The 13,017-nt window shown below is 40.7% G+C and overlaps 1 protein-coding gene across 6 annotated transcripts in view; it reads right to left on the bottom strand.

The window, feature by feature from the left end:
* Positions 1–7,294: 7,294 nt before the first annotated feature.
* ACSL4 (acyl-CoA synthetase long chain family member 4) overlaps positions 7,295–13,017 on the bottom strand; it is a 72,156-nt gene continuing 66,433 nt past the window's right edge. For all 6 annotated transcript variants that reach the window (XM_089678271.1, XM_089678274.1, XM_089678276.1 and 3 more), the window contains one exon: positions 7,295–11,681. In XM_089678271.1, coding sequence (XP_089534397.1) covers positions 11,524–11,681 — 158 coding nt within the window. In that variant the 3' untranslated portion in view covers positions 7,295–11,523. The remainder of the gene's footprint in view (positions 11,682–13,017) is intronic.

Below are 13,017 nucleotides of genomic sequence, written 5' to 3'. Positions count from 1 at the left end.
CAAGAGAAAAAGGATGTGTTGTGTTTTTGGCCTCTAAAACACTTTCAGCAGTTCTAGAACCTAGAAAGAATTCAGACATAGTGAAAACAAATCTGCTTTTGTCATACAGGCTGCATGTTACATGCCTGAAAGAGAGCTTGAGTCAGATGAGTAGAGCAATGTCAATATAGGACATTGCTATGGTACAACAAAATAGCTGTCACCCCGAGTGTTCTGCATTTCCTGTAGGCCATCTGCAGAACAGATGCCTTTTTGATCCAGCTCCCTTGCGTATAATCTGCCATTGCTAGTGAGGTAATCCCTAGGGGGGTACTCACAGGTAAGGAGTGCAGAATGGATGGGGTTTTGCGCATCCGGAGAAGGACCCACTGTACACGCAGGTACAGAGTTCCTGTGGCTGTAGGAACACAGCAAACAGAGGCAAAACATAGTTACCTAATCTGTGAGATTAAGTCCAGATAGGAGGGGAAAGCCAGCAAATTCAAAATTGTTTGCCAAGAAGCAAGTACAGGACACAGGCAGAGTATACATACACCATGGGATTTTCCCAGGCTATAAATAAGAAGGGTGGGCAATAATGAGATAAACAGAACTGTGTCAACAGGCCCAACAAGTGTCAAAAGTCCCAACCAATACAGCAGCTGTGAGAACCTTGCAGCCAGAAAATGCATGAACTGAAGATTAAATGTTGACCTAATAAAACATTGAAAATGTATAGCCAAGTTGTGCAAGGCCACCACCTGGTCCTTTTTGTTAAAGACTTGGTGCCAAAATGCCCAGAAAACTATCACTGATATGGTGGAATAAGAGTGTAAGAGCAAAAAATTTCCTTGAGAATGTAAGACTTTGTATCCATCATGCAATGGTTGACTTTGAAGCAGTGTACATCTTTTGGAGGTCCAGAGAACTGGACTATGTCCAGGAAATGTAAAGAAATTTCCTTTAGATGCTCAGGAGCAGGGCTGAAGGATGGGAAGGCAATGTCCTCATTGAGGTGGAATATTGAAACCACTTTCAGGAGTAAGGTTGGCATAAGACAACCTTGTCATTGTGTAGTTAAGGAAGGTTCTACATAGGAAAAGGCAGACGTGATGGCAACCAAAAAGGCTTTTGAATAAAAGAAAAAAATGAATAAGAGCAAGACCTGACCTTTAGAAAGACTAAAAAGATTAGAGATGGGAAGGCCTGGGGGGGGGGATTGAAAAATTAAAATTTTTTTTTAAAAAACCCCCAAAAATAGTGTGGAACTTTTTTTTAATGGTAAATAATATATCTATGACATGGTATTCAAACTATATAATATGAAGACCTTAATGAAAGCTTTCTGAGTCTTTATGTAAAGTTCTGAAAACCGAAGACAAGTAAATCCTGGAATACAATTCATATAACTGTACTTTTCAATGCAGTTCTCAGTCAAGAGAAATCTGCATTTCTGCCACTAGGGGGCACTGCAGTGGAAAGGCTCCAATTTAGTTTGCTTGTGGGCTCCATCTTAGACCTCCTCAAGTTGGGTGATTGTTGGGATACAGTAGATGATGGTTATGTCCTCCTCTCAGGACTTGACAGGTAAGAGGGTTAATGAGACAAATTAGTTCATCTTTAAAAACATCCTATTAATATTCTCCGCCATCAGATTATAATGTTTACCTATAGTCTGGTTTTTCATTTCCTCCTATCAGTAAAATAAGACCAACATCTAGAGCAGTGTTCCTCAACTGGGGTTCAGCTACGTTCTGACCATACATCACAATTAGCTATATGAAGATGCGATCTACCCATCCCCTGCCAGTAAATCTGCAGAGGGAAACAACTTGCATCACGGTCCTACACCGATCCCAGCCAGTCCTCCCCTCCTGTCTGCCGCAGGTGCCTGTGCGTGACAAGAGGAGGGTGGGTGGGGATCAGAGTGCCAGATACAATCCAGATGCTTTCCTGTATTGTGAACTCCAATCCTGTTCCCTTCTGCTCCCCCCATACAGTTCTCTCCTGGATCCCCTATGCTCTGCCCTGCTGGCCCCTTGCATACTGCTTGTCTCAAGTTTAACTCTGAATTGAATATCTGTGCAAGAAAAAACAAAAACCACAAGTTTCTCATTAAAGGAGGTAAATTTTAGTATGTTATTCTATTATTGCACATTATTCATGAGCTGTACATCCAAAAATTATTTCAGGGGTTCCCTGAGATCTCAGACTTTTCACCAGGGGTTGCTCAAAACGTAAAATGTTTAGAAACCCTGATCTAGAGTTTGGAAACATTTCCACAGTGCAATTTCTGCTGAGAGCAAAGCTGCAACTTGCAGTGTAACAAAATTACTTTCAATTTATAAGACTATTGCACACAATTTTTTTTTTTAATTCTTCCAAAAATGGTCATTTTTTTATGGGAAAAATTGGGAAATATTTTTTCTTTCCCCCCCATGGCTTCAAAATTTCCAGAAATTTAACATCTCTACTTAAAATTAATTTCTAGTCGAGACCTATTTGGAAGGTCAGAATGCAAGGTCCAGAGCTTTCTCTGGAATTAAAGTGCCTGTTTTCACACCTGGCAAAAAGATTTCCAGGTGCGATATTAGATCCTCCTGGAAGAGCTCAGGAACCCCTCCATCCTTTAATTCTTGGGTTTCAACAGCTGTGCCCTTAAAGCCAAAGCCTGAAAAGCAGGATGAAAATAGGAGGGCCTTGAGATAGCAGATCTGGCCTGTTGGGAGGGAAGGGGGTTGTCTACTAGAAATCCAAGTATTCCTGTGCACCAGGTTCTTCTGGGCCAGTTTGGTGCCATTAGAACCATTGTTACCTATTTTCTTGAGCAGATGAGGTAGGGCTCACAATGGAGGAAAGGGGTAAATTAGCCTGAACTGAGATCAAGGCATCTGCGGCAAAAACTAGATGATCCCTGGTTCTGGGAACAAAGGAAATTTGTTAAATCTGGAGGTTAAGATATTCTCATCTGGAATCCCCCATTTTTGGCATATCACGTTGACATCTGCATGAAGGGCTCATTACCCTTGGTCCAGGTGATGGCATCTGAGATAATTTGCTTTTCAGTTGTCCAGTCTTGTGATGTGGACCACAGAGCCCACTGGGACAGTTCATTTCTGTCCAATAGATGATCTAGCTCACTTCCTTCAAAGGCAGCCAAACTCCTGGTACACCCTTGGTTTATGTAGGCCACTGCCATGGCATTTTCTGACTACACCCTGATAGGGTGGACCTTCAGAAGTGGGAGGGAAGCATAAGCAACCTGACTGCTCTGATCTCCATTTAGAAAACTCCTCCCCAGCCTGAGGGCCTAGTATCTGTTGTGGTAACGTTGCATCTAGTGCTAGGGAAGAAAGGACTTTTCTAATTTGAGGGCTGGAGTGGTGATCCATCAAGATAGGGAATTCCTTGCTTGGCTGCACAAGAGCATGGATGAATTGAGAGCAGCCCACTTTTTCCTGGTCAAGATGTTTTGTTGTGAGTTTTTCCATGTGTGTTCTATTCAATTCCATTCAAGAACTCTCCATGTGGAATGTCTGATCTCAATAATCAAGTATGTGAAAAACTTTTTCTTGTAAGAAAGATTTTTACTTGGGATGTGTCCAGGATCAGGCCCAAGTTTTCCAGGTGATGGGAACATACAGATAAGCAACATAGTTGAAGGTAAATCTAAAGGAAATCGGGCAGAAATTGGACAGAAAATTGTATAGTGTATGGCCAGCTTTACCTCCCTGCCTGTGTCCAGCACCGCACCCGGGAACTAGCAGGGAGGGAGAGACCTTGCAGTGTATTGAGCACCAATTGGCTGCTCATCAAGAAAGGGAAGTGTTGGGTTTTTGTAAAGCTCAGCAGAAGAGCATCTGAGTAAATGAGGCACCAGCCCAAATGAGAGAGGGGAAAAACAAAAAAAACAAAAAAAAAAAAACAAACTTTATTCCTTCAGGTTACCCTTATACACAGCTGTTGAGCAGCCAAATCAAGCTCTGGTGTCTGCTCTGTTAAAGTTCAAGTTAAAGAAGAAAAAAACACAAAAAAAACCCCACAATTTTGAGAAAAGATTTTTGTTAACGTTTTGCAAATCCCAATACGTGTAAATTAATTGGTTTACATGAAAGTTAGTGTTTACAAATGGCAGTATATATAGTTTTTTTTTTTTTTACACTAGTAATGGCAGCGATCAGCGACTTATAGCGGGACTGCGGCGGGCATTCTGACACTGGGGGGGAACTGACTTGGTGTCACTGACATCCCCAGTGACACCAATACAGTGATCAGTGCTAATAAAAAGCATTGACAGTACTAATGGCACTGGGCATGAAAGGGTTAACATCTGGGGCAATCAAAGGCTTAACTGTGTGCCATTTTATATGATGTTCTGTTTGTGCTTCATTACAAGCTCACTGCTTTTCATAGCTGTGCAAAACTATGCAAAGCAGTGTGCACTAGCTGACAGGGAGAACTGTTTTGTTTACTAACAGTTTCCCCCAACGGGAGATCCTCAGCAATCACTGTCCGTGATTGACAGCCGTGGCCGTGAATGGCGGCTCAGGTAGGGTTCCTTCCCCCTACCCAGAAATGCAAAATCACATACATACATACGATTTCTCACACAGCTGCTGCCGTGTAGCAGTATTTCTGCTATGGGGTGGTGCTAAAGTGGTTAAAGTCCTGTATAGGTCATCAGTTTAGTGTTACGGTGGTGGTCTGGTGCTACAATTATTGATCTCATTCTGGTGTGCGCTGCGATATATGCATGCGTTTACATTTGTACATTGTATATGTGGGGAGGGTTTGTCAGGGGTGGGCAAACTTTTTGACTTGAGGGCCACAATGGGTTCATATATTGGACCCGGGGGCCGGACCAAGAGTAGATGAATGATGTGTATGTGTCATTCATAGTAAGTATAGTAATATTCCCCCATAGTAATTAATCCCCCATATTAATTCATCCCCCATATTAAGTCCCCCCTGTGTCAATTCACTTACCTTTGCTCCGTGCGTTCCTCTCGCCGTGTTCCCGCGCCGTTCCGGTGTAGCATGAAAATCTGTCTCCTATGAGGATCTGTCCCCCTCGACATATCTGCGCATGTGCCAGTTTCAGGCATTAGCAGCTGATCGGCGATCTCCGGCACATGCGCAGATACGTCGAGGGGGACAGATCCTCATAGGAGACAGATTTTCATGCTACACCGGTCTTCAGGGCGGACTGTGAGAGGAGCCTAGCGGGAGCCTAGCTCCGCAGGCCGGATTAAAAGGTCCGCCGGGCCGTAGTTTGCCCATTGCTGGTTTATGTGATTGGGTGTAACTTTTTCCCATCACATAGGTCCCCCCTATGTGATCTTTGGCGACAGGTTCTCTTTAAATAAGACATCCGGTGTCTAAAAGACCCTGGCTGTCTCCCCTGTACCCCACTGAATGTAAAGCACATCACACTGTCCATGTCTGCTCTACTTCCTCCCCTCTACCCGCCGGCACCAGCTGATGGCAGGAAAAAGGGGGGGGGGGGGGTGTTGGCACTGCAGTGGTGTGTGTGGAAGCAATCGGGCAGCAATACTGTCACTTGAATGCTTCCACCTGACAAGTGAGCCCTGCCTGCTGCTTGCCTGCAGTAGGGCTAAGCGTAAAGAAGAAAAAAATATAACCTGCCCAGCACCCAATATGATATATCCAAGACGGGTCACAGAAGTCAGGGACATCTGTGACACAGAAAGAGGCAAATAGACCTCTGCTCCTTCTTAGGAATAAAGGCATCCCTCTTTTGTGAAGAGGACTTTGGGGAAAGCTTGGTAACCTTAGTGGGCCAGACTAAGCTGAAAGCAGGGTCTGAACTTCGGTTTTGAAAATAAAGGGCAACTTCACTTCCGTTGAGGGGGGGGGGGGGGGAAGCAAATAAAATATAGCATATACAGCTGCGACACAAGTCAAAATGTAATTGAATGTTACTATAAATTCCCTTTCCTTTTCAATCTGCAGTGCTGTAATTTTCTATAAAATTCCATGCAGTATGGCTACCTGGAGCATTCTGTACACAGATGGTGTACAGAATGCCCCTAGAAATGTAATTTCCTGCTTGTGTGATTGGCTCATTTTCCCAGAAGTCTACACTAAGATACAAATCAGATTTTGAGCATCCCCTTAAACAAATATGGCATTTTTGGTGAGATACTCTCAAACAAAAATCACATCTAAAAAGGGATCCAGACCCTGTAATTGATTGCAACAGACCCAGGCCCTGCAACAGATTCACTCTGCACATGGACAGAAACTCCTCAGAACAGCAAAAGGTAGGAATCTTCAACAGTTTGTTAAAATCCTTGCAATATACATAAATCACCCAGAGGAGCATGTTTTTTCTCAACAAAAGTAGAGTTACTCTGTAAAGCCCGGTGAGAAATCGATTAGAGGAGCTAGGAGGCTCATGAGGAAGCTTTTTGGACCTTCTGCTCTGAAGTAAAACCTTCCCACCTGTGAACTCTGATGAATTGGTCAAGTCTCTCACCAAACAGACATCTTCCTTGGAAAGGTCTACATGTGAGGCACCTTTTGGAGGCAGCTTCAGCTCTCCAAGCTTTTAGCCATATAATTCTGTGCATGTGAAAATTTCAGAGCCATTCTGGAAATTTGTCTCAGGACATGTTCTAGGCTAGGGCATCCACATAGAAATATGGAGCAGAAGGCAATTGCTGTACTTCCTGTGAAACGGCACAGTTCTGAATTAATGTTAGTTGTTCATAGTCCTAGTCCAGTTACCTGCAGTTTGACTGAAACAGCAGTGAGAGAAATTAAAGAGCCTTAGGAGTATCTCAAATGTTCTGTCAGCAGAATCACTGAAGGAAGGGACATCTTCAAAAGGAAAAGTACGATCTTTAGGACAAACCACAGGATCAACTACAGGACAAGCCTACTTCTTTGCAAGCTTTTTCTCACTGGGTCAGGTTCAGTAAAGATTTTGGTGAAAGAGGGAGTGTGTTGGGAGTGAAAAATCTTTCAGGAGTGATGCAATCAGCAGACTGAATGTTCTGTTCATGAATAGGGAATGTTTTGCAGGTCTCTCTGCATCCAAAAAGGGCATGGCGAGACGAAGAAGAGTCAGGTTGCACAATGTCGACTGAGGGTAGCAGAATATAACCTATGAATATCAGTCATGTGTCCTGTACGGTTCAATTAACAATTACACCCGTTTTATAACAATTTTACCTGTTTATTCAGAAGTTTGCAAAAGTTCAGCTGAACAAAAAAAACAAAAAAACAAAAAACGTGTATGTATGAGTGGCTTTGATTATTACATTCATGAATAAAGACACAAGCCTTTGCATTGAAATGTAACCATTTTATTTCTCCTTGCCTGAATCCACATTTATACACCCCATCCTCAATGGAGGTAATAATCCTGAGAAATACACGCTATGCAATAAACACACAAAAAGGCAGCTTTTTTTAAAGTTCATTACAAAAAAAAAACCTGTCAAAAAGTGAAACTCCATAACAATTCAAAACATTATAAATGCATTTGTCTATGATGGGTTCAGAGCGGTTTAATCTGAACCATTTACATCTGAAAAATTACAATAAATTAACAGATAGCAAAATACTCAAATATTGTGATATGTCCAAAAACAAAAAAAAAAATATCCATAAAACCCATTTCCCCCTCAATGTTAAAGTGGTCCCTTCAGTGGCAGTGGTAAACCTATAAGCAGATCCCTCAGTGAAGGAATATTGATTCGGCTGCTTTTCTCTGCAGAGTAAAGAGCACCCGTGGCCACACATGGCAGTGGCAGCCCAAAAATAATTAAGAGGCTTAATGTGTCTGCTGGTACTTTAGATACATTCATACAAACATGTTCATCAAACAGTATGACTGCATTATGGTGTGCAGACAACAGGTGCACTTTAAGGACTTACCGGCTTTGAAGCAACAAAATTACTGGAAAGGATGATCTTTGCCCACTGACAGTAGAAAAGCTTACAATTGAGTGAACAGTCCCAGGATAACTGATGTCAGCAAGGTACCTTGAGGACCTTCTCTTAAAAGAGCTCCAGTAAAACAGAAGAGGCAAGTGCAAAGCTCATTACAAGTCTGTAGTTTCATCTTCTGAAGCTAAAGCAGCAAAATGAAGATCACTGCAGTTACAATAATGCAGAAACTAAAGAGACTGAAATACTAAAGCGTCAATATTATTAGGAACTGTAGTTTTTCCCCCTCACAGCCACCAACAGTTAAACTTTGTTTGAATTGGACGAATAGCTGTGGGGAAATGCCTCCAGATCTCAGTACTGCTACTCTGATACATCAGGCCCACAGCTGCTCATGTAACCAAGCCATAATTCTACATAGAGTATTAAAATATTTAATCTGAGGAATTAAGGCCCCAGGGTGTTTATGCTATATTAAAAAGGTGCCCATACATCAGCAGAATTATGCACTTGACCAGATGTTACAAGAAGTCAGATTTGTCTGGTACCAAACCCAGTGTTCAGAATAAATATAGCAGACAACAGAAACGGAAATTTGTTTCTTGAGTGACCAAAATGCCATTGTAGACATTCCAGTAATCACAGAATCAGTTTACACTTGTTTATAACGGTGAGATTAGTTATTATGTGTAATTTGCAGTAACCATCCGCTGAGGTATGGACACCTTACCAGTTGGCAGGGGCGGATTGACAACTCATGGGGCCCCCGGGCAATAGGGGATCATGGGGCCCCTGTGTCCTTGCCCAAACTCAAAAAAGCCTATGAAAAAGGTACCAAGGGCATCTCATGGGGCCCCCTACTGGCCCCGGGTCCTCGGGTAGTGCCTGAGTTTCCAAATGGTCAGTCCGCCCCTGCCAGTTGGTAGTCCTTGGGATAAGGATAGGCAGCCTGTGCTGATTAGCAAAAAGGCAAATTCAACCAACAAGGTTCTGAGGACTGATACACATGACTAAAGCCACAGTTGGCTTTTAACCTGTTCCAGAACAAAAACATTTTACTGAAATACAGCCTCAATATTCCAGCAACACAAATCAGAATATATGTCCCATTTAAAGAAGTACAAAAAAAGTTGCTATAACTCAGTTTCATACAGTGACAATACAAGACTTGTTTGTACATCTCCAATATACATATGATTTTAAATACGCTTCAAAATAGACTCTTCCTAATAAATAGTTTAAGATCCTAAAAAGGAACATGTTCTGCGGCTAGCTGAACAAAATGTACAAAGCAGTTCAACACAATTAGCAGTTGTCTTTATAAAAAAAAAAAAAAAAAAAAAAAAAGTTGAAAGCACATCTGAATAGAAAATCCTTACTTTTTTTTTTTTTTAACAGCAAAAGGAAGACTAACTGTGGCTCCATCAAACTGCTGCTGAGCCACACAAGGCATGATGGGAGTTTTAGATTGACAGCAGTTAGGGAGCTGCAGCTAGAGTATCCCTGTTTACAGTATTTATATATGTCACATGTAAACCACAAACTACAAAATGATAATCAAGAGTCAGGCCATTGGAACTAAATATAGAAAACATTAAGAAATGTTACATCCATTGACAAGATGATGGCCAATAACCAGCACTGCAGCAGCTCCCATTGACTAAAAATGTTCTTCATTTAAAACACAAATATTCCAGTCTATATACAAAGATGCATCATATGTAGTGATTCAGCTCTTCATGACACCTGAGGCAGTCATAACTTCCCTGCCTATCTTTGGAATATTTAATTTTAATAGCATCTTAGACAGAACTGAATACATTTCATATAAGGACAGTCCTGAAGTGTTAGAGCATGGAATACAGCAATATACGTATAAACATACAAAAACAAAACTGTACAACTTAAAGGACTTTATAACATCATTTGATGATTTCAGTTTTCTTTCTTTCCTCTTTGAAAAGAAAATGATGCTCTTTGGCATTGCCAACTAAACAAGATTAGTATAAAGCATGACTTCAGCCTTCAATGCCTTAGCTGTCAAAAAGGGATCCAGCATTCTCAGGGCTTGCAGGCCAAGGATTAGTAATTCAAGCAGCATATTATCCATAACTGCTCTAATGCCATTAGTTTGAATAACCAGGTGCTTTTAAAGTGGACCTGTACTCAAATATTTCCTTAACAGCCTTTTCTGGGATAAAGATCAATAGATGGGGCTGAAGTACCTACCACCCTCCTGCAGATCCATATTCTCATCAGTGTTGTCTACACATGTAAGGGCCTAGACAATTGTGATCTTGGTTTAATCTGAATTACTATGTCCCTCTGCAGCAACAGGCCTTCAAGAATGTTGCCAGCACCAAAGGAGCCTTTTCGCTAAGAAAAGTTAAGTATTTTGCCTTTTCTTTATTGATCCATTCCAGACATATTTTCATATGATATAATTTGAGTAAAAGTACACTTTAAAGATACAATGGTGGTGCACCACATTTGGTATAATTGCAGGAATATAAAAATGTGCAGAGGAATACAGTCATGGCATATACAGCATATTTTAGAATATTCTGTATATAAAAACCAGACTATTTCCTATAAAAGTGACAAATAACTGCTTCCCCCATATTGCACAAAGGATGGTTTTGATTGTGCTACAGCCATGCCAAGGTTGGCACACGTGGTTTTGTCAGCTTATCAGAAAATTTTGTTATGGTAGAACAGAATGTAGGAACTAGAATTCATATATTAAATAATGGATTAAAAAAAAAAAATTAAGGTTTCCAAATTTTACTGTTGTAAGGCTTGCTTATAAAATAAGCAAAGGGTTGAAAAAGTTAAAAATACAACTCCTGTCTTGTGCCAAATTTAAGTATTAGTACTGTGGAAGAGAAAAGTACACATTCAAATACTAAACACACTGCTCAGGGTTCAAGCATGAAAGGTACTTAAAAAAGGCTAAATACTTTCATGGAACAATGTCCAGTAGCATGACAATCTAGAATCAGATTTTGACTACACTACTGAAAACCAAATAGACTTATCACACCAGTAGTTACCAAATAAGCCAAAATCTTTTAAAAATGCAGATTGTTCACAGGAATGTAACAGACTGCAATGTGAAAGTACCGATTAATGCCCAAGTCTATCATTTGATGTATATCACTATTTTGGAAGCAGATGCAACACATCAAATAAAAGAAAAAAAAAAAAGCGTGTGTGTATATACACCCCTAAATAATACAAAATGTTCTACTTTATGCAGTTTTGTTTTGGTATTGATTGTATGATTTGAAACAGGGCTGTTTGGTAGGGTGCATAAGTGGTTTGTTCAAATAAATTGTCTATGAATAGTTAATTCTTCCGAATTTACGTGTGCGTCAGCGGTTATACATTTAAGTGCAATTCAGGCAAAATAAATACAAATGTCTTCAGTTTTAACTGCACAAACATGCATAGTCACAACCTCTCTCACACAGACACTGTATCCAGTCTAAACAAAAATACAAATCTCCCTTGTTTTTAAAATAAAAAACAAAAAAAAAAACAAAAAGAAGAAGGGGGGGGGGAGATGGAAGGACAAAACACACACCCCAAACCCCAAGTCCTCTGCAGCTTTGTCGATTTGTTGCTTTATTTCCCTCCATACATCCGTTCAATATCAGTTAAATAGTGATTTTTTAGTTCTTTCCTCTTCAGTTTAAAAGCATCTGTAACTAGCCCAGTTTCAGGGGTCCAAGGGTCCGGGCTTAGTCGTACCTTGATTGGGATTTCAAAGCGTTCCAATTTCACTGCAACATAAGACAGACTGAGATCAGAAAGAGGGTTTCTTAACCTATGGATGGCCTGATTGAGCAAGTACCTGTTGGAAAAGTGAAGTTCTGCTTTAAGGAGAAAACTTAGACCTCACCTTAGGTAGGCGTGTTCCAACTAAAACAACTCCCTTACAGGTTGAAAGGGCAGAAAGAACCAAAATTATGATTCCAATTAAGCACAGGGTGCTTTAAGGATGGTCTAATCATATAAACGTCTTAAAATAGGTTTTTTTTTTTTTTCCTTACTAGGGATAGTTAGGCCAGAGGTTTTATTTAAAAAAAAAAACAAAAACAAAAAAAAACAAAAAACACATTCAACACGGTACAGACCAGAGTATTTAAGGCCAAATTCTGGTCAAGTTCTGATTTTAGACCACGATACGAGGTACAGAGAAATCTGTCTGAAATGCACGTGTTCGCACCAGGCAATGAATGATTTCCAGGAATGATGGTATGTTTTTCTGAAAGTTGCCTTTTTGGCTTTAGGCAATGTGGGAACAGAATCCGAGGTACCCCTTTCTCTCAAGACCTGGGTTTCAACATTCATGCGGTTAAAGCCAGTAACTAAAAAGCAAGATGGAACAGGGGGCCCACAGACTGTCTGGCATGTTTAGAAGAGGCCAGGGATTGTCTCCTAGAGGTCAGAGCATGTTTGTGTACCAAGAAAAATGATGAGGGAGCAGTTTTGAACTTCATTCTGTACCCCTTTAAAACCACAGACTGAACCCACAGGTCTGGGACATCTGTGACAGAGAAAGAAAACAGACATCCCCTCACTCTTAGGAGTCCATTCATTTTGAAGAGGGTTTAAGGAGTTACCTTGGAATGTTTGTGTTTCAAGTCTTGAGCCAAAAGGAAGGACTGAGTGTTGGCTTTAACCACTTGCCTACCGGGCACTTTTACCCCCTTTCCAGCCGAGGCCAATTTTCACCTTTCAACGTTGTTGCACTTTAAAATGACCATTGCACGGTCATACAACACTATATTTTTTTTCACACAAATAGATATCTTTTGGTGGTATTTAATCACCACGGAGTTTATTTTTTGTGCTATAAATTAAAAAAGACCGAAAAAATTTTTTGGGGGGGGGGGAAGGAGTGTTTTTCTCCATTTGTTATAACATTTTCCAAATAATCTTTTCGCGCAAATTTAGGCCAAAATGTATTCTGCTACAAGTCTTTGGATGAGAGTCCACAAACTATGGTATACATTTAAAATTGATAAATCCTTAAGTACTGACGGTTGATCAGCGCAAAACACCCCCAAAAAACAAAAACAAGAAAATTTGAAGTGCCCCTGTCCCCCCCGTGAT

The sequence above is a fragment of the Staurois parvus genome, unplaced genomic scaffold, assembly GCF_062004578.1.
Source record: "Staurois parvus isolate SC_StPar_1 unplaced genomic scaffold, SC_StPar_1.0 ptg000202l, whole genome shotgun sequence".
In the NCBI taxonomy this organism is placed as follows: Eukaryota; Metazoa; Chordata; class Amphibia; order Anura; family Ranidae; genus Staurois; species Staurois parvus.
The sequence above is the reverse complement of the archived record's forward strand: the minus strand, read 5'-3'. Positions and strand labels throughout refer to the sequence as shown.